The 21,194-nt window shown below is 35.6% G+C and overlaps 1 protein-coding gene across 1 annotated transcript in view; it reads right to left on the reverse strand.

Moving 5' to 3' along the window:
* CFAP47 (cilia and flagella associated protein 47) overlaps positions 1-21,194 on the reverse strand; it is a 278,885-nt gene that overhangs the window by 243,877 nt on the left and 13,814 nt on the right. Inside the window, exons 10-22 of the mRNA XM_039552038.1 lie at positions 19,696-19,909; positions 19,167-19,319; positions 18,319-18,508; positions 18,118-18,214; positions 16,667-16,883; positions 15,750-15,994; positions 14,676-14,806; positions 13,432-13,554; positions 11,899-12,030; positions 10,615-10,692; positions 9,934-10,078; positions 8,277-8,371; positions 440-590 (exon numbers count right to left, since the gene is read on the reverse strand). Coding sequence (XP_039407972.1) covers positions 440-590; positions 8,277-8,371; positions 9,934-10,078; positions 10,615-10,692; positions 11,899-12,030; positions 13,432-13,554; positions 14,676-14,806; positions 15,750-15,994; positions 16,667-16,883; positions 18,118-18,214; positions 18,319-18,508; positions 19,167-19,319; positions 19,696-19,909 — 1,971 coding nt within the window. The remainder of the gene's footprint in view (positions 1-439; positions 591-8,276; positions 8,372-9,933; positions 10,079-10,614; positions 10,693-11,898; positions 12,031-13,431; positions 13,555-14,675; positions 14,807-15,749; positions 15,995-16,666; positions 16,884-18,117; positions 18,215-18,318; positions 18,509-19,166; positions 19,320-19,695; positions 19,910-21,194) is intronic.

Raw genomic sequence — 21,194 nt, forward strand, 5'->3', positions numbered from 1 at the left:
CAGATGGGATCAGGGCCATTCAGAGGCATTTTAAAGGAGTTTTAAACACAGCTAGAGATCCTAGTTTTGACAGGAAAATACTAAAAAAGAGTATGAATGACATTCTACTTTTCTACACTTTTCAGAGGAACTACTGTAATCACTGGGATTTGCATGATGAGGTCTAGAAATACTAATAAATGGCTAGACACAAAAAAGAGTTTTGGTAAACTAGTTTTATATAAGGCAAATGGCTATACAAAAATTAATTTTCTCCACGTGTCATGATTAGGCATAGAAAGTTCAGCTCTAAGCATATTTAAAAACACAGATCAAATTGAAAATCTTGCAAGTTTCCAAGAAATGTACAAATTCCAATTAAATAGAAATTCTCTGCAAAGCAAAAATATCACTCTAAATATATGTATCCAGCAGGTGTTTAAGGCCCTGGTTTACCCACCAGTTGCTTTGACTCTACAGGCTGGAAGAGCAATGTTCACCAGGGGAGGCTGAGGCACAGGGGCACCGTGTGTCCGAGGCACGGGAGCAGCTGGAGGTGGGGAAGTGGCCTGAGGAATAACAACTGGAAGAATGAAGTCATATACTGCCACCTAAAGGAAAAAAAAAATTGTGGTCACTTTCCCAAAAAAATCATAGGTACCTCTTGAACCATCTGAGTGGTTTACTATTTTGGCAGAATTATTGCAATTTTGGACCTGCTCATGATATTGGGTGTTAATTTATTAGAACTCAGCTCTCTAAGTAAGCAGTGCCCAGGTATTTTCTTACCCCCATTCTGGAAAAGCTGTATGACCAAAAGTATCAGGGTTATCAGCAGAGCTACAGACAAGGTTTCTGGTAAATCATAGTGTTGTGTTCCACTCCTGCCATTCTCATGAGTGAAAAAAGACTGGAGCCATGGCCCAGATGTGAGAAAAGAGGAGGGAAAACAAAGCTACATAAATTATGGAAGCCTTTCTCAAAGGCTGAAGAGCAGAGGTCAACCATTACAGTACACCCAGCATAAACAAAATGGGCTCTGAGATCAAAGCTGAAACATGAGTTAAAATTGAGAAACCTTGGGGAAAAAATTAGTCTTAAAACCTTTGTCATTAAATGCCACTGAATTCTAGGAGTCTAAATTCCAGTGATTTTGATCCTCGTTTTATCTCTGCTATCACATTCCCAAGTGGGGTTTAGAACTTAAAAGATGGTGTTTTGTACAGAATCCTCTTCTTTGACAGAATGTGCATTATAAAGCCCACATGTATTTCAAAACGCACTTTCAAAGAGATATTTCTTGCCTCTTGCTGTGTCTTTCCAAGGACCAACATCCTAAGGTAGCATGGTCTCCAGAAAAAAGGCATGGATAACCTTAAGAAAGGTAATGGAAAAAAACCCCAAAACTTCTGCACTAAAACCACTGTTCGAGTCCTTCAAATTCTGTTTTCACCTTGAAGGCCACTGAAATCTCCAAAAAGGAATTAGACCTATAAAATCTTCATGCTGCTTAGCAAAAGCAGTAACACCAGCTATATAAGGATGTTATGAATCATTTAAAAGCTTTCAAAAACCACAGAAAATAATGCGTCATTCTTCACTTTCACATCTGTGGTAGCAAGTGGAATATATAAATGACAGAAAAGAAAACCAAAGTTGTCCTAAGCCAGGGCATGAGGCACATATCCAGCTGTAACACCTACTGAGAAGCAAGCACACGGCACTGGGAGTGTTTGGCATTCCAGCAGGGTCTGTGACACACAATTACACACTCCTGGAGAGGGAGGTGTCTGCTGAGCCTTGTGGAACATTTTCTTTTGTGCTTAGCTCAAGGAAAGCAGGAAATGAGGGCAAGATTTGCCACAAGATTACCACAGTCCCTTGTTTTATATTGATACTTCAAATCTAATAATGATTAGATTTTATAACATATAACTGGCTTTTCAAAATTAACATTTCATATGTTTAGTAACTAATCCTCAAGATAAGTCATAAAAAAAATTGAGTGAAAATCTCCTGATTTGATTTTGATTTATATACTCTTCTATTTTTATCACCTCAAGTCATCCACCTAAAATACTTCATCAAGCTACATCTTCAAAATAGATGTAACAAAACTAAGCTTTTCAAGTTTGGTGAGATTAAAATGTTTAGTCTATTATAGATATAATGACAGCACTGGCTGTGCAAAGGAGTGCAGTCTAGCGCTGCAATTGTTCTTCATCAATGCTGGTACATTTAGGTCAGAAACCAAAAGATGGAATCCCTTTATCCCTCTCCCAAAGCAGCAAATCAAAACCTGTTTTTCATCCCAACTATCAGGAAAATTTGGTTTTGTCTTACTATACAACAAGGGGTTTTTTTTTTCTAAGAACTGGCAAACAAAAGCAAATACGTGAAAGACACTCAATTTACTACCTGTAGATCATGATGTTTATTGAAAACCTACTTTTGCTATGAAGTACAATGGTGCAAATTCAGAGCCAACATAACTCATAGAAATGTATTTATATAATTGAGAACAAATCATAGATCTTTTATTTTATTCATACATTAACTGCACATTATGTAAACTACATTACACATGAAAAATCCTGTAAAAATTCTATATAAGTAGAAATCATATTATAATTCATACACATACACATTGCTGAAACAGAATTAAAAATTCATTTCAGTTATTAGGACTTCAACTTGCGAGTAGAGTCATTATGTTTCTTTCTATAAATATTAAAAAAACCTCTTTATGATTAACATTTCATTTTTCAAACTCCGAACAGAAAATTTCCTCTTTTGCAAGATTACACACTTAAAAAACTAATTACAATATTTTAAAAATAAATCCTTGGACTATTAATGGACTTATACTTGCTTTTTAGATAATTTATGAATACTTTATAGTTACTTATGTATTGAGATATTTTCCTGAAGCTGCATTTAACTTCACACACCAATGAACATGGGAAGGGCAGGAAGGAAGCAGCCTAGAGAGAGTTCTTTCACAAAAATTCCTCTTGGTTAATATCATTATAAGAAACATTTTTCCTATCCTGATGTACACTGCTTATGCACATTGATTGGAAAGGAGCCATCATCTACAAAGTGAGCATCTTAGAATTAAAATACTTCAAAAGAAGCTTTAAAAAGACAGGTGAGACAAAGGAGCTTTTTGTTCTGTGTTCACATGGAACACCTCCAAAGGATGCCAGAAAAAGGATGCTTGATTGGGCTGCCACCAGAAGTTAACAACTCTTTAAATAAAAATAACATTCCTGTAAACTTTTATTTAGATGGCATTTTAAAATACCTTCAATTTTTTTTTGCTAGAATTAATAAACAAATAGAATTTATCTTAAAGATTCTGTCAGATTAAGAAAGCTCTGCTACCAAAACTCATTTGAATTTATGAAATAGGTTTGATATGAAGAGTTTGGTAGCTCTGAGCTCAACACTTGGGAGCAAACATGGCTGAGTGGCTTCCTGCCTTAGCCCTAAATACCTGGTATAAGACAAGAAACAAAAGGGGGGAAAACCGCCCCATCAAACATGACAAGTAAAATAGTATTTTATATAAAACTGATGGATAAAAAAATAAACTGAAGCACAATTGTCAGGTGGTAATCTGAGAGCAGAAAAAAATACTGTTATTTTCAAAAAACACTTTCAAAGCAGTTACTTCATTTCTATCTTCAGGCAATAATATATCTTAGAAAGAATAAAATATAATTCTCTAATTATTATTCTAATGGAGCATATATTCCCAAGGTTGAATACAAATTTCGCTAATTCAGAAACCATAGTGTGTTTAGCACAAAGAATATGTGACATCTCTCCAAAATTGCAGTACTTCCACAGTACAGCTTCACAGGGAATTGCACATAAATCAACAAGCTAATTTATTACTTGAAATTACATTAAGACATCTGTAAAAGATAATAATACTCTTGTACTTATCATATAATGCCATGCAGATTGTTCAAGTATCTTGAAGCATTTGTGTAAAGGTTGACTTTAAAGTTTCTTTATTCATACCTCTAAAACATAAATTCAGCAGTGATACAAGGAGACAAAATGTAACACGTTAGAAAAAATCAGTTTGATTCAAATTTAAACCTAACTGCAAAGCCAAGGGTTTATGTCCTGCAACTGAATCCAATATACACTCCCAGCCTTCCCTCAAATTTAACAGGAGCTTTTCCTTAAAACATACTGAAATCTTTAACTCTCCAGGTTTATATCACAGATAAGCAGCTTCCACAATGAATAATGTAACTGCTGTTCAAAGCAATCATTCAAAGCACTGCAATAAAATTAAATCTTTCCTTTGTATATAGTCAGAGATGATGCACCAACAATACCCTGTAATTCCACAGCTGCAGATTTTCCACAGAATTCACTTCTTACACCACAAATATGTTCTATCATTTAAAAGGACAAAAAAAACCATCAAAACACCTGTCACCTCCCTACAACAAGCTTAAGCAATAAGCTCTGACAGGTGTGACTTGCTCTATTTATCTCAATCAAAGGCACTCGAAGGCTTCATTATTACACAGCTGTGTATTTTGTCCTTTTTCCAAGATGCTGGAATTTGTTATTTTCCAGCAGGGTAAAAAAAAAAAATGTCATTTTGAAGCACTACACTCCTGCACTTTACTTTCCTTTGTTTACTTTCCCCAGGATACCCTCAGGACCTCTGTGAGCAGGGGGATCATCCTGGCTGGAGAAACACACAGAGAGAGACAGACAGACAGATATACATACTGCTTTCACTGACAGCTGTGACTTTCACAGCCACCAAACACTAAGGTTAAACTCTCTGCAGTGAGGTGCAGAGCCCTGTCACCTCCAACACCTTCAGAGACACTGGAATAACAGGAAGGCACAGCTACACTGTGTCTGAGCAGCATCCCAGCCTTATCTATAATTCATGGCTTCCATTTTCTCACTCAGAATACTGAAGGAATTGGCTCAACATTTTTTAAGGTTTATTTTTAAGCATGCCAAGACACTTCATCTCTAAGAGACTCTCTTGATGTCCCATGTATTAATACATACTATATTTTAGTGAGAATTGTAGCTGTTCTCCAAAGTTCCTGTATGTGTACTACATTTGTTAAGCTGAAGGGTTTTTTAGCAGAATTCAAGACTGCATTCAAGACTAAATTACTTGGAACCTTACATTAATAATTCAAGTAGCTTTAATAAATTTTTTAAGTACATTAAAATAACTTCATGCTTTTTTGTTTTTAGCAGTGCTCCTGAATTATTTTTACTTTTCCTTAGTCCTAGTATCCCCTTTGTTAAAGAAAACATCAATATAGCGGGGGTTTGTTGGTATATAGGGTAGGGTTGTCAGAAATGACTACAACAGCAGGAAGTTCTAGTAAAACCAGAAGGCAGACAGAAAAGAATGTGACCCGATGGGATACAGAAGGTTTGTAGCAGCTGGGATGTAAGCTGGGGAAGAGCAGTTGTCAGAAAAACAGAGATGAGATCAGAGAAACAGCTGTTCAAGTGCAGAGAGGCAGGAAACAGCACTTGCAACTGTGAAACCTGAACAGGGGAAGATCAACATCTAGAGATTAGAGGTTTGGGGGTTTTTTTCAAAACTGGAAAATCAGGAAAGAAATCTGGTGAAAAAATGGGGACTATAGATGAGGTAGAGTAATAAAGAATTCAGATCCAAAGGAAAATGTTTTAAGAATCAGTAACTACTGAGAGTTTCTGATCACAATAAGAGATGCTGGTACTTGGACCACTTTCTTAATAGAACTATGCTTTTATTAGTAGTGTACTTTGCAGGAGCTAAATGAAAGAAATGTTCCAGCATCTTGGGGGCTACATATACTTCCAGATGCTGCCTGTAGTCAATGCCATATTGGGCAATTTCATTTAACATCAGTCAGTGCTCTTGGGGCCCAGCCAGCTGTGACGGTGCTGCACCAACTCAAGGGTGCTCAGCTGTGAGTACCAGTGGGTTGGAATCTGGGAGGGTCCTTGGGAATGTCTTGCCCAGCAATGAGCTGCTCCTGACAGGCAGGAACACACTGGAAGCAGAAGGAAAGCACTGGTTGCCTCCAGCTTACCCAGCACCAAGGAAAAAGGGAGACAGAAGGACTCTGAGCACACAGGGAGAAGGGAAACTGAAGTAAAAACATTTAATTAAAGCAACACTTATCAGTTGGCTCTGAGGTATAAGAGGCCCCAAGAAAGTTTCCTTTTTGAAATTTTTATTTCCTTGGTTCTGAAGGAAGTTAATTCTGTTTGCCAAAAATTATTCTTAAAATTTGAAAAACACTTAAACCTGGAGTCTGAAAAATTGAAAAAGGATCACATCAGAAAATAGTAAAATAAAATCAATAGATGCAATATATTCTACAACCTTTTTTTCTTTGCTGTGGTTTTTTGTTCGGTTGTTTGGTTGGGTTCCTTTGAGAAGAGCCATTATAAAATAGATCCAGTCAAATTTAAGAATTACTGTTTTTCCCAATTTATACCACAATTAAAGCAGATTTCCAACTGGCATAACCCTGTCTGCAGTTAAGCCAGTGTACACCAGTATCAAATGACAGTTGGACATGCTCATAAATAATGAACAGCAATACTGAACATCATGTTCAGGTGACAAGCTAAATTAAACATACAGAGCAAGCTACTATTTCAGCACTCTTCAGAAATATTAATTTTTTAGTCACTTCAATTTACAGCAGTGTCAGTAGCAACATTTCTACTTTTAATCCATCCTGCAACTTGACATGGAAAGGATATAGGAATAGAGCTCAAATGTTACAATGGGTAACAGAGTTCTGCTCATTTCCATTCCTTTTTTTGGATTTTCTTTCCAAGTGGAACTGTCCCACTTCTTTCCTTAAAGATGGCAACCCATGGGAAAAGTGTGCAGCTGAAGTGTTATCAACCCTGATTAGAGTAATTATTTTACTTGCTTTATTAACATTATTCCTATCAGTATGGTAAGTCTCTACTCTTAATTCTTGCTCAGCTTGTGGCCTGCAATACCATACACACAGATTACTCCAACAGCATTATCTGCTCCTATATTCCCATTATTGACCCTTCCTACTTAAAGGAAAATGCCAGCATTTTCCTTTGCTGAGTTTCTCCAGTTTGATTATGGGTCACTCATGATATTCTGTAGGTACCATTTTGCAAAAAATTAGAAACTTTCCTGACACTGTATCCAGTCTAATTCTGACTACCTTGCCCATAAGAGTTGCATTAGAAATGTCAAGATACTTAAAAAGATATGAAAACTATTCTTTTTCCCTTGAGTCAAAGCCTGCCACTTTACAGATGGAATTTTTTTATGAACCTACTGACTCATATTCTGTCAGGAAAAATCATTTCAGAGTAGTGTATGTGCTATAAACTCACTCCAATATCTTCCATGTGTACACAGAAGAAAATCACATTACCAGACACAGACTGTAATATGCAAATATTATTTGAATGATGCTTTGAACAAAAGAATTCCATTTTATACTGCCAGGAAGGCTGAGGTGGGAGGTGGATGGAGATGGAAAAAGAATACTCCTGACCCTTCCAAGATGCATAATCTGTGTTATTCATTTCTTTTTCTAGCAAATTCATTCTTTTTCTGTAAAAGTGCATATAATGCAACAGGTTTACATGTTGCAGAAGTGATCCCCAGCTGCTTGTTCTGAAGCTGGTTCATGATATCAAAGACTAAGTTCTCTTGCAGTTCATTCTGCTCCAAATATGTGGAAACCCCAAACCTTCAACTTCCAAAGCATTTTTCAATGGGGTTGGATTTAAAATTCACTAGAGCACGCTCTATTGACAGTTACTGCCAATAAAATGCTAATTTTCAAGTGTAAAACTAACTCTTAAAGTCTCATATCTTCAATTTTTTTGCTCCAAATAGCTCAACCACAAAGCAACTTTGCCAATCTTTATGACACATAAAACTTATCTACTTCTGCAGTTTCTTGGTCATCTGGGAAATTAGGCAAGAACATCTGCAAAAAGAAGGAGGCTGCTGGTTTGTTGAATGATTTAATGACTGTGTGGTAGGACATTTCAGCTCTAGTTTACACCATTTTTAAGTCATTGAGAAAGTGTGTTTTCTTCACGTATGCAAACATTTAAAGTTATATAGAGGTTATTTCAGAACTTGTTTTCTTAATTATTGGATTACTAATTATAAAACTATTGCACACACTAAAATGTCCATCTAAAGTCTCTATTCTCCTACCATAGGAATATCACAGAGCATGACTTTAATTAACTTAATCACCACTATTCCATAAACCTACCTGTTTTGGCATCAAGGTCAAGAAGCATTGCAAAGACGACCCTTCCTCTAAGTTAATTGAATACAAATAAGGCTTTGAACAAGAACGGTCAATCACTGCCAAACAAAATTAATAATCAAATTACAGATGGCATTGCATGAAATATCAACCTTATAATAGTTGTAGTATTTCAAAGTGATCTCCAGCATAAAGTATCTACATCTTTGTATGGTAAGCATTTCTCACAAAGGTACAATGGGATATAGTATCTCTCATAAGGACTCTGGAGGTAATTTGGGCAGTATTAATCACCAGCAATTTTCATGGAACTTATTCATTTGGGAGAACACAATACTTCAGACAAAAAAAACCCAAAACAACATTGTCATTTACCTTTGAATAAAAGCGTTATGCTAATATAGTTAATTACATAATGAACTATTACCACAGGGACAAAAATAGTTGGCTGTAACTGGTTTTTTTTTTTTAATTACTTTTAGGCACAATCTACATTTCAGAGATTTACCAATAAGGCTTGCTTCATTTTTCACACTTCCATGTTCAATTTTAAGGCACTGGCAGAAGCACAGGTTTCCAGCAAAGTTAATATTCCTTCGAAATCAGTATCCACTATGGAACACCAGGATGACTATTCATCCAGTACTCACCATTTGAGTACTGAACCTGACTGGATGTCACATGACTGCTTTCAAGCACAAACTCTATCCAGAGATCATGTGCAATGAGTCTGATCCCATGCTGGCTGCTTGGCTGTTGTAGAGTCTCACAGTCCTTTTCCAAGTTAAGATGACTGACTAGGAGCCCTCACCTTCCCTTCCCTTCCCTTTGAAGCACACCGCAGAGTAAGAAAACTCCTCTGATTTTGGGAGATCATTTTTTTGCATCATCTACATATAGTTCAACATACAGATACAACTAAATTTTATAATACTGTCTTGCAAAAGAAAGAGTCTTGATTTCCTTAGTTTGCAGCTTTGCTTATATGGCCTCTTGTCCCTGCAAAACTCTCTTGTGAATAATGATGGTGGAACATCCAAGGAGATGCGATGACTGAAGAAGGAAAGCCATGAGCAACAATGTGCAGGATAAAAATGTGCACTAGTTCTACCAAGAAAAAAAGAATAGCACTACAATTCCACATACTGCCCAATAACATCCTGAGCTGGGCATTCATGCAGAGCAGAGGCCCTGTCATTAACCTGCAGACACCCTGTCCCTTTGGGAAAGAGTCTGAACCCTTACACTGATGATGAATTAACCAAAGGGTTAATTGTCAAAAAGTGGCCATGAGTCCACAAATAGGAAATTCATACAATTGTTCGGCTTTGTTTGTTTGTTTTTATCATTTCATTTTAACTGGTGAGAGGGTATTCAAACTTTTTTATTATATCTTAGAAAATATGCAGGGAAAAAATTGGGGGGAAAAAAAAACCTACAGGAAACCTGCCATTTTGCAAATATACTTATTTTTGTCAAATGTCATCTTATAAGCAAAGCAAAATGTCTCCTTAATTTATATAAAGCAACACTTTAAAAATAATTGCTTTAGGTTTTCTTATATCAGAAAATTTGGCTACCAGAAATAGTCTGACAGATTTTCTCTCAGCATTATCCGTTCTTTATTTAATGAAAATTCTGATATAGCAAAAGAAAATACCTGAATTGTCTTCAGCATTCAATTTAAAATCCTCATACTTAGAAAAATCAAACTCCACTCTGGTAAAAGATTGTCCTTTGTTCCTCAGCAAAAAAGGAATTGATTTTGTACCACCAATATAAACATCATCATATTCAAATAGTCCCTGTAAGTTTAAAGAAAAAAAAAAACGGGTCAAAGCACTGTGAAGTCAAATTTATAATTGAAGATAATGTGAAAAAAAATAATTGTGCAAGATTCACAATTTATAACACAATAAAAGTATTGGTTAATCAATAGTCTCACACAACCCATATCTTTAAAATCGTTCCAGGACATAAAACACAAGAGTTTAGAATTTAATATCAAGTCCAGTTACACCATCAGAAAAGTTTTCATCATTCAGTAAATAGATCAGTGACTTCCTTTTCCCTTTACTGCATTTTTTGCTATAACTACCTTAAGAAATCCTCTCCCTTTCAACATACTTATTCCAGATTGTCAAGTTCAAAAACTAAAGCCATCAGCAATCATTTAGTGCAACTGTTATATGTACATTTGGGTTTTAATATCTCTTCCTAAGTTGTTCTCTTTGATAATTTTCTTGGGAAAAATATGAAGTAGAGAGGAGCCACTTTGACATCTAGAGAAAGAAAAATACTTAATCAATCTTACAAATTGCTAAAATTTCTTCACACTTACCACATTAATTTCTATTTCAGCGATCCCTGAAAATCCATCAACCCTAAGCGTGAGTTGTGCTGCATTCCGCACTGCTACCTAAGTGAAGAGACAACACCAGGACTGTGGGCAAGGTCCCTGTAACACAGCTAGCTCACCAAATCTGTCATAATTACATGAAAAAAGTTTAACACAAAAAAACCAAACCAACTCTACCCCACAGATACCGAGCAGAGAGAGTCAGTCTAAATTGCAACGAAAATACAAAAATAACTCTGCCCTTATAATATAATGCATTTTTGCTGTGGAAATATGAAGAGATAAAGTAAATGCCTTCAGTTTCTAGAACATATCTATACAGATTCCAGTGACATGTGGCTTCAAATCATGCCTTTGTGGCATACCACATCTGGGACAGATATAGCTAGATAGATACAGTTGTTAATTAAAAACGCAGAACAAAACCAAAACCAAACAAACAAAAAAAAAAACACAACCCAAAGTTGTGACAAAAACCAATGACCAGTCTTCCTCACTTCTGCAGACAAAATAATGTTGTAGCAGGCTGCATTACTCGAATGAAAAGGTTTTTTCCAACAGGGGAAAGCTGGATTCAGTAGCTGTGAGGATTGGAATGTGTATCACAACACACACTGCTCGACAGAGGTGCTGGTACAAGGTAGACACTATTGTTCTGGGGAATATTAAATCTGTTGTAAAAATGTGAAAAATAAATTAATACTAGGTTTAACAAGCATAATATATGCAGCCCCAGAAGATAGTGTACCCAGGATCAGAGTCAGAAAAGTTCAGGCCCTTGATAGCATCCTTTTTCCCGATTTCATTTATCTCAGGAAGCCGGCATGCAGAAAACAAAAAATGTTACATGTTTATTGCACACCCACTACCAAAGAAAATCTATTAGTAGATCCATCTCTGAGAAAACCACAAAAAGAAGTCAAGAAACTAAAGACACTAGCGTATTCCAATCCTGCCTCTCTATAGATTACAAAAACTGCAGGTATGTCTACATTATCTCGTAAAGAACAATCACACATTACTTCCAACAGTTTGTTGGTGGTATAATATGAATCAGCTCAAACTGAGAGACTACTTTGATACTTTTGAGCAGGACTGAGACCAAAAAAACCACAATAGGTTACAGCAGTAATGATCTGCTGCAAGAAAACCTTATTCTTAAAAAGCATTAGAACACTGGAAATAAAATCCAAAAGATGCATGAATGTACACACATAAACACAAAGGATAACACTCAAAAGACAAAGTTCTTCCAGTTTTGAATACCTCCACTTTTTTATCAAAACTCATGTATGCACTTGGAGTGAGAGAGATGTTGAGATCAGCAAGGCCTCCCACAGGTACCACTCCTTGAGAGGGGGTAATTTTCATTCCAGGCAGTGGGTTTGAATTGAGAACCTTCACAAACACAAACAAGAAACATATTGAAAAAGGTGTTTGCATTCATTTGTTTTGGGTGTTGTTGTTTTATTTATACCAATATATCTATCAAAGATTTTACATTCTTACAAGGAGAACCTTCATAGCATATAATGCTAACTTGGACTTAGAAGTTTGGGGGAAAATGCAAGTAAACAAAATAAAGTAACAGATTTCTAAATATAACTGTCAGTCTACTGTGAAATAATTTTTGCTACAAATCAGAAACTTGGCATTCTGGGGTTTGGGTTGTTTTCATTAAGTTACTAAAATTAAGACTTGCTATCTAGCAAGTCTTCAAAATATTCTACAAAACTTTTTTTTCAGTGACAAATAAATTCATCACTTCTTTTTTGGCATTCACAGTAAGATGGGACACAGAGCCCCATTTCTGTATAGCTCAGTAATAATATTAGAAGTAAATATTCAGTTTACCCACAGTTAGCAAAGACAAAAAAGAATTTATTCTCTTCTAATGCACTTCAAACAGATAGCTTTTTCAAGTACAGCTACACAAGTGATAATGACCAAGACCAACCAGGCATGTCTTTGCTTAAGAGTTAAAAGGGCTGGTTAAAAAGGCTGGGTTAAAAAGGCTGGGTACATTTGTTTATGTTACTGACTATGCTGATTTTATTCTTTCAGGCCCATCCTCCAAGACTATAGTACTACTTGTTATTCAATGTTCAGTTGATAAAAAGAGAAATAGGGTACAAATCAAAATAAATTAAACATGTTTCTCAGTACTGTAATAATGCAGTAACAAAAACTCTGAGGATTTTAATGAAAATTATTTTCCTTCACGACATACAGCAATTATCCTCTGATCAGCAAAACTAATGAGGTTAGGTTTCCTACTAATTTGTGTATTATGTCTTTACCCACTCTGGCATCCATCTCATCCCTTCTCTAATTCATTGCCCCTCTTCCCCCTAGATACTGGTTTAGCAAAGTCATCACATGTGCTGTGACTCGTCTGGGTCCCTGCATGCACTGACTGGCAGCATGGGTAGGATGAGCAGCCAGTTTGCTCTGTCCTGTTTCTCAATGCAGGAAAACAACCAAGCTGTAACTGCTTTTCTGTAGGGTACCCCAATATGGGGCTCTGCCCTCACCCCTGGCTCTCATGAAACTGCCAGAATGATTTGGTCATCACCACTTGGCTTGTTTGTTGGCCCATCTACCCATCAGTGCAAATTTGACAGAGGGATAGTATTCCTACAGACATAAATATTGTTTCTCCAGAAAACATCACAAAAACCTAAATAGGTGCATATTTAATAACTGAAAACACAAAACCATAACATGATCTGGTAAAATTAATTCCCTTCTGCTCCCCAACCCAAGGAATTAAGTGTGCTAGACATCATTTTCTCTTACTTGGAAGTATGCATGGTTGTGTCCTCTGTTTAGAAGAGTGGCTGTCTTACAAGTAGTGAAACCCACTGGAATGTGACTGAAGGATACACTTTGAGTCATAAACTGAACTCTAGTAGTACCAAGCTATTAAAAAAAAAAAAAAAGAGAGAGATAAAACAAGCAAACCAAATAACGTATTCCGAAGTACAAATAAATAATTCAGCCTAATTTTTTTATTACCTAATGGGCTAGTATAGTTGTGCAAATACAAAAATTGGAAGTATTCAAACAGAAAAACACAGTTTAAATGTGAGACAAGATTTACTCAATGTACTGAACTAATCTAGACTCAAACTGAACAGACTCACAGGCCCACAGATATTTCTGGACTAATTTCAAGATCAATAAAAATATTTTAATTAAATTTAATTTAACAGCACAAACTCCATTAATTCCAAATGTGTGATCAGGACAAGATATTTCAGAGATATTAATAGCAGTAGAAATGCAAATATTCTAATTTAAACACATCCTGGTTTACATATGGCAAACTTCCAAGGCTTCAAAAGAAGAGGAAGAAAAGAAAAATAGCTGCTGGGAAAAAAAAACAAAAACATAAATGGGCTCATCAAAAGAAAGGGAAAATTTTTCTTGGCTCCCAATGAAAGTTCTAGAACATTTAGCCAGTAGAATAGAGTGAAAAAAAAAAAAAAAAGTCTTTCTTCTTCATACTCTCTGGTATGCAATGTAAGACAACAAATGACTAACCAAAGCTGAATGCCACTGTTTAGAAGACTATCCAGAACTTTGCTTCTCAAATACCATGTTCAAATAACAACGCAAAATTAAATTAGAGCCTGTTGTTACCCTGAAACTCTGAAGCATACCTTCCCACGCACACCTAGATTCTTATCCCTTTAATAAATAATATATATCTAAAAAGCTGTCATCGAATGTCTCAACCTTTGTTTAGTCAAATTAAGCAAGCCAAGCACAATAATTGCCCCACAATATATAAGGACCACTACACTGTGATGCCAAAGGAAGAACATCATCAAAAGCAAGAAAAAGGTAAATTGTCTTTGCTTTGTTTTCTCCTTCGTGTCTCTGGAGCATATTCTTTAGTTAAACATGTTAAGTAAAAGCTATATGAAATTAAAATATTTTAATACAAAACCAGATTATATTGGAAATATAATTAAGGCATTACATGTTTAAAAAAATCCACACATTTTCTTCTCTAAAGCTGCTGCATGAATTGTTACCTTTGCAAAACATTTCAAGTTAATTGAACTTCCTTTGTGCACACACAAGGTGAATTCTCCTTCTTTTGGAGTATAGAACCCTGGATGCCAAACAACTTCACACTCCAGATCACTATAGGCCTCCACAAACCCTAAATATATGCACATAATTTATATGTTATAGCATACACATATACAATTGTCAAATTACATTGCATAATTAGAAATAACATAGGCACAAAAAAGTGAAATGACCTTCTACTACTGAATGTAAACCTACATTTCTTAGGTGTTGAACAGTCGGATGAATTAAGTAAATTTAGGTTTTGGATTCTCATGACAATTGCATAATCTATTTATTAGTATTTTGCAGTCAAAAACACTCAAAGTTTACTGGTATTTTTAGCCATTACTCTAATTAATAGTCAAAATTAAAAACAAAAGTAAAAGAACACACTATCCTTCTTGCATAATAGCAACTTTCTGAAAGATCATACACACTTTTTTGCTTGCAACTGAGTCTGAATTTGTATTACCAGAAATATCTTTTCTCAAGAATCAGAGCACACCAAATCAATTGCAATTCAGTTAGCTCTTTAATAACGGTGCTCCAACAAACTCCTGCAGAATACTATTTTTCAACGGAAAGAGGGTGAAAGCTACACACACATCTAACAAATACTGATCCATAATGCAAATGCAAACTAATCCCAGATTGAATTCCATTTATGTTACGTAACCTTCATCAGCTTTTAGCAGCTTCATTCAGTGCTTTTGGAAAATTTCCTATCCTGATGAGCTGTATGATATTGCTGCCCCACTCTTGAAATGACAGCAATCTGTGCAGAGATAAATGTTTACACGAGCACTGCTGGCTGGACATGGAAGCAGGGAGCTGGACTGAGAATGCATTCAGGCCAGGGCTTACACAGAGAATGCTGCTGTGGTGCTAAGCTGTGATCTGATACTGCTTTTGGGACACACATATATTGACAGAAATCTAAAAATACCGTTTATAGCATCAGCTAAATGTTTGTCTTATTTAATGCTGTTGACATATAAGATACATACACACACTGTATTTGCATAGCATACCTCTGGTTGGCTTTATAGTAAATGCAGATTTTCTATCTCCAGCTACAGGTCTCCAAGTAAAGGCAGCAGGATGGTTTCTGGGATTGCATAGCCGGACAGTTCTTCTAAACTCTGTTCCTGCTAGGCAGCCAGGAACAGGAGTCAAAATCAGTTCCCTTGTAGACAGCTGAAGTTCAATAGGCATTGCATTTGCAACTACCAGCACATGCCCAAGGTGTTGGTTGTTTATTTTGTAACTGAAAGATCTGTAACATAAAAATATATATCTGTCAATATTTTTATGGATTTATTATGTTGCAGTCAGAGTAAAATTTACATGAAATATAATCATTAGCAAGAAAATACTTAACAACTGAGTGTGAACACACAGTTAAGGCTGACAAGAGAAAAGTTTGCAATTGTTTTGCGTACTGCTTAAATCATATTAGAAGTGAAGATCTACCTAAAGGATGATCAATCTCACACAGTCATTTTAACAACATTAGAAAGCAGAGAGTTCATTCCAGCAGGCTAGAAAACAGCTTCCTTATACATTTTCCCATGAACTACATCAAAAGACTTGAGCATGGATGCAAGTGATGCAACACTAGGCTGGAAAGAGAACAGTATTTTCCATAAAAACTTCTCTTAGCAAATACACTGTAATAGCAAACTTTTTCCCTGATGCACCTGTAGCTATAAAGGCTTTCCACAGGACAGATTTTTGTTTGTGGTTTAAAAAAAAACAAGAAACAGTACTGTACTAGAAAAATTTTGCAACATAAAGCTGCATTGATTATTGCAATGTCACCATAAATGAGTGTACACCATTAGCAATAATCAAGACTACACCTTAAAATCAGCCAGGTGATTTTTTTTTTTTAGTTTTTCTACTGCCAAGAAAATGTGTAAATCCAGACAAATATAAAAAGCCTTACCGTTTAAACATTCCAACAGTGTTTGTCTCAAATACAATTGGAATATGAGTTTTTGTAAGAGGAGGCACCACCTGAGACAATGGAGATGTCTCCTGCAATTCCACAACCTCAATCTCAATTTGTATCCATATATGAACTGACAAGTTATTGATGATGTGCAGCTCTTTGGTTGTTGTAGAATACACACAAACATCACCAAAATCTATAGTAGAAGGACCTGAAATATATAAGAAATAAGATCCTCTACACTAAAAAGTAAAAGCTAATGTAAGGAAACATAACTGCTAAAATACTATGATCAAAACATTTTAGTTCTTCAAATTACAAACTTAGTCAGCTGCAAAAGCGTGTAGTGGAACAAATTCCCACTAAAATCTGGAAGTAAATATCATTCATATTCTGTGAATATATTCAGTAGAACAAGTCAAAAGTTAGCAACATTTATTTTTTGATTGTGCTTGTTTTAGTCAACTGTTAAAATAGGAAATCAATGTGCTCACTACTAACGGTACTATTAATAGCCATAAATACTTCTTTCAGTTAAGCAGATATTTAAAAGGATAAATTACCACCAAGTCCCTGAAAGTTTATGTATGCAACCTGTTGGTTTGCTCCCTGTGTGACCATTTGGTTTAACAATTCATGTCATTTGATGGTCACAGAATTACTTCACTACCTAATTTACTGCTGTCACTAGTTTTTAGGCTGGCCCATAAACTTGAGCACTCATGGCACACTAATCAAACATCTTACAAAACTCTCAGCACTTTTTGTATTATTATGTTTAGCTTGTTCTACCTTTCCCCAAGTATATCAGTCTACACAGCTACACTGCTCAATGTCTGGCTTGACTGAAAATAAAAAAAGCCCAGGAGTTACTGAAAATTCTCATTTTGCTGCTAAGTAATTTTACTGAAGAAAAGTTGACCTTAAAATAGACCTGTAGTAGTAACAAGCGTTATGAACAGACACGTCCCTTAGAGGTTTTAGAAGGTGCTACTCCCCATCACAGAGCATTACCCTGAAATTATTTTAAGGAGGATCCTGAAGAAATTTTACTTTTGGGTGTGCCAATGTTCACCATTAATTCCCAGAAATATTCTGAGCACTCCCATGAATCTTGCTGATATTAAGGCTGGTCCAGGTACTACCCAATAACAAGGCATAAGGGTATGAGTAACTCTCACACTATTCTGTGTTGATTTCTCTGTAAGAGGTTGTGGTATGAGCAGTCTTCAAAACTCTTCTTTTACATGTTCATACCTAATCATATCTGAGTATTTTCTGAGAATTACAAATTTCTAGTGAAACGCTACTGTAGGTATCAAGCTGTCTTCGAAATTAATCTGTTTTCTATTAAGGGTGAACAATTATAATCATAAATTGTGTTACTATAAATAAGTGCTTTTATAACAACTATATGCATTTAGTAACCAAATTAAAAATCTTACCAATGAATATTTGATGAAGCTGCTTGTGTGTCAAAGTTAGACTACAATCTTTGTTCTCCTGAGTAGAAGATGGCATAGGACTAAGCCAGCTCCAAACCTGTGGTAAGCACAAGACACTGTCTCAGAGCAGGATCAAAATTCCTATGCTTTTTAATATGGTGAACATATTATGCTCACATACTACTCAAGCATTTAACTTACTCCTTTGTTTGTAGATTTAGAAGCAATTGCTGCCAATTTTCGACTGGTTAACATGCAATTGTCATCTAAAGGAAGCATTTTGTGCTGTAGCTTCTCCTTGGGAAAATCTGCAACTGAGATGTTTGGTGACTTAAGACCTTCAGCTGATTTAATGCCTATGCTCACAGGATTGTTATAAATATGAAACTGCCTACAGGGAAGGAAAAAAACAGGAATGTGGGAATCTAAAAGTTTGAGCATTCCACGATCTACACATGAAATTATTTAAAATTGTTAAACAAAACAATTAATATTTTAAGTAGGAATATTTCATTATTTAAAAAACCCTCAAGCACAGAAAATACCTTGAAGATTCTTTTATTGTTTTGGTTTTTACTGTAAAATAAGGCTAGATGACCAGTAAGATTAAAGGATTGTATCTGCTTCAGTCCAAAGAATAGATAACAATTTACATATTGTTTCCATTACTTGGGGTGAGCTAGACATCCTAGTTGGAAACACATATTTATTATTTAAAAAGAATCCAAAACAATGTTACGTTTTTTCCTATTAACCATAACCAAGTATTCTTAAAACTTGACACCTTAATTTAAGTTCATTTTAAGCTTAATTTCAAGTGCCCTGCCTCTATCCCTACATTTCACCCAGGAAGTGACCTCTATGTGTCTAAATATCTGAATAAAATAGGTTTTGAATGCATTATAAATGAAAGTCCCAAGATCATAGGCATTTTGGCATGGGGCAAATTTAGGTATATGATTGGTGCCATTAAGTTAATTCTGCATATATATTCACATATTTTGTGTAAGAGCCTAAAGTATTTATTTACCCTTTAAACCAAGCCTTACCTAGCAGCCTCTTTCGCTAAACGATGATGTCTTAACCTGGAAACAAAGTCTGTGTAGTATTTCTTACATTCTTCTCTTAACAGTTGTTCAGAGTGAGTATAAGCAAAATCTGGGTCTATATAATTATATCTCTCATTCTTTGTGAAAATTGTCCTAAATATTTAAAGAGAATTGTAGTTTCATTACACATGTAAAAAGATTCTGGGTCTTGTTAGAATGAAAACGTATTGATTTTGATACATATATATTTCATTCCACACATTCTTGTTATCACACTGATTATTAATATTTGACCTTGTAAAGGCAAAAATAAAAATGAAATATTGCAAATGTAATAGCTACATTTTTAGTTTCTTGTAAAAACACTCAAGAAACTTATGTGCAAGAGACTCAAGAATGCAATGAATTTTAAAGTACTGTCAGCCTGAAGAAAACCCAGTGAACTGTCATATGAGTAACCAATCTTGATCTACTATATGATATATAGATACATTTATGAGTTTAAATACTAGATTCACATAATTTTTACCTGTACTTTTTATTCCATTCACTAGGCCTAAGGCTGGCTGCACGATCATTAGGAAAAGCTGTAAGTGCATCATCCTTACAATTCCTGTTTTTCCGGTGAGTATGAATCTGTGTTTGGGTTGATTTAAGGATTGCCACAGGTGCTGTATCACTGAGCTGTCCTGTGCCACGAGCTACAAACTGTCCAGTTGCATTGGAAATCAAGGGTGTTAGACCTTAAAATTCAAATAAAACATAAACTAATATTTTCTAAATAAAATTAAATGTATCAGAAAATATATCTAATTTGCAATGGTCTACCCAGCAGCACAACAGCTGGTCACCCATCCCATTGTGTTTTCCTCAGAAAAGAGGGAAGAAGGCATTCACACCATACCAAGAGCCAACTGCCTCCCTGGGCCTGGATCACACAAACAAACAGACGAGGTCAGACCAGCTGTTTCCAGCTGTGATGCTTTGTCTTGCATAGACACATCATCAGACATTCAGCTGCCTCTGTCCCAGTGCTGTTCACAGCATCCTAAAGCTTGTCTTAAGGGCTGCAAACACAGGCATGAATTTTGACAAAAGCTCCCAAGCTATAACAACAAAAAGAAAGCTCAGATCTTTGTCACTCTAGTTTTAGAAAAGCACATCCACATGAACATTAAAGAGAAAAACTATGGCAGAAAAAGTTATACTTCAACTGCCCTTTCCTGCCTCACCTGAAAAAAAAAAAAATTGATCATGAAATACATTTGTTTTACCCACTTTAGCCTTACTTTAATCCAAAATGGCTACCAAAAAGAAACCCAACCAAAAAATCAAAAACTACTTTCCATCTTCTAAGCCACAGGAGTGATTACAACTTCCACTGGCCAGAAAAGCACAGTTTGCAAGAAGTTTCATTCCAGTCTCTCCCCTGCCTTCACCTGAATACAGAGACACATGTACACATACTCATCTGCAGAGAGTAGGAGAAGATAACAGGAAGATATAGAACCATCTAGAAAAAGATCAGAAAAAAACAAAATAATTTTTCCTCCACACTTCAAGCTTAAAAGCAAAACACATATATCCCTCATAACCTCTTTACAAACCTGCAAAAGGGAGGAAAATGGGGACATTATACAGCAAATGGCAGACAAGAGCATGTAGAAAGCCCAAAAAACTTGAATACTACATTAAATCTTTGATCCAAAGAAACCACTTATTTCAATTGTGTTTCTGAAGCAGGAAAACTGAAGGAGCTCTGGATTTCAATAATAAAACAAAGAAATTGCCAAAGTTCAGTTTCTCATCAATTCTTGATAGCCATGGATTAGAAATACTTTCCTGAAAGTAGCAGGAATGCCCAGTGGCTTATCAACCATTCTGTACTTGTAGGAAGAACAGCATTTTATCAAAACTTTCCAGTAGCTTCCTGTTTTTACTCCCCCACAATGGAGAAAATGAGTATTGCCTTCCTGTTTCTCATTAGTGAGTACATCTTCAAGCTGGCAGCAGCTAAAGAGAATTCAA

This window comes from Corvus cornix, chromosome 1, assembly GCF_000738735.6.
Source record: "Corvus cornix cornix isolate S_Up_H32 chromosome 1, ASM73873v5, whole genome shotgun sequence".
Lineage (NCBI taxonomy): Eukaryota > Metazoa > Chordata > Aves > Passeriformes > Corvidae > Corvus > Corvus cornix.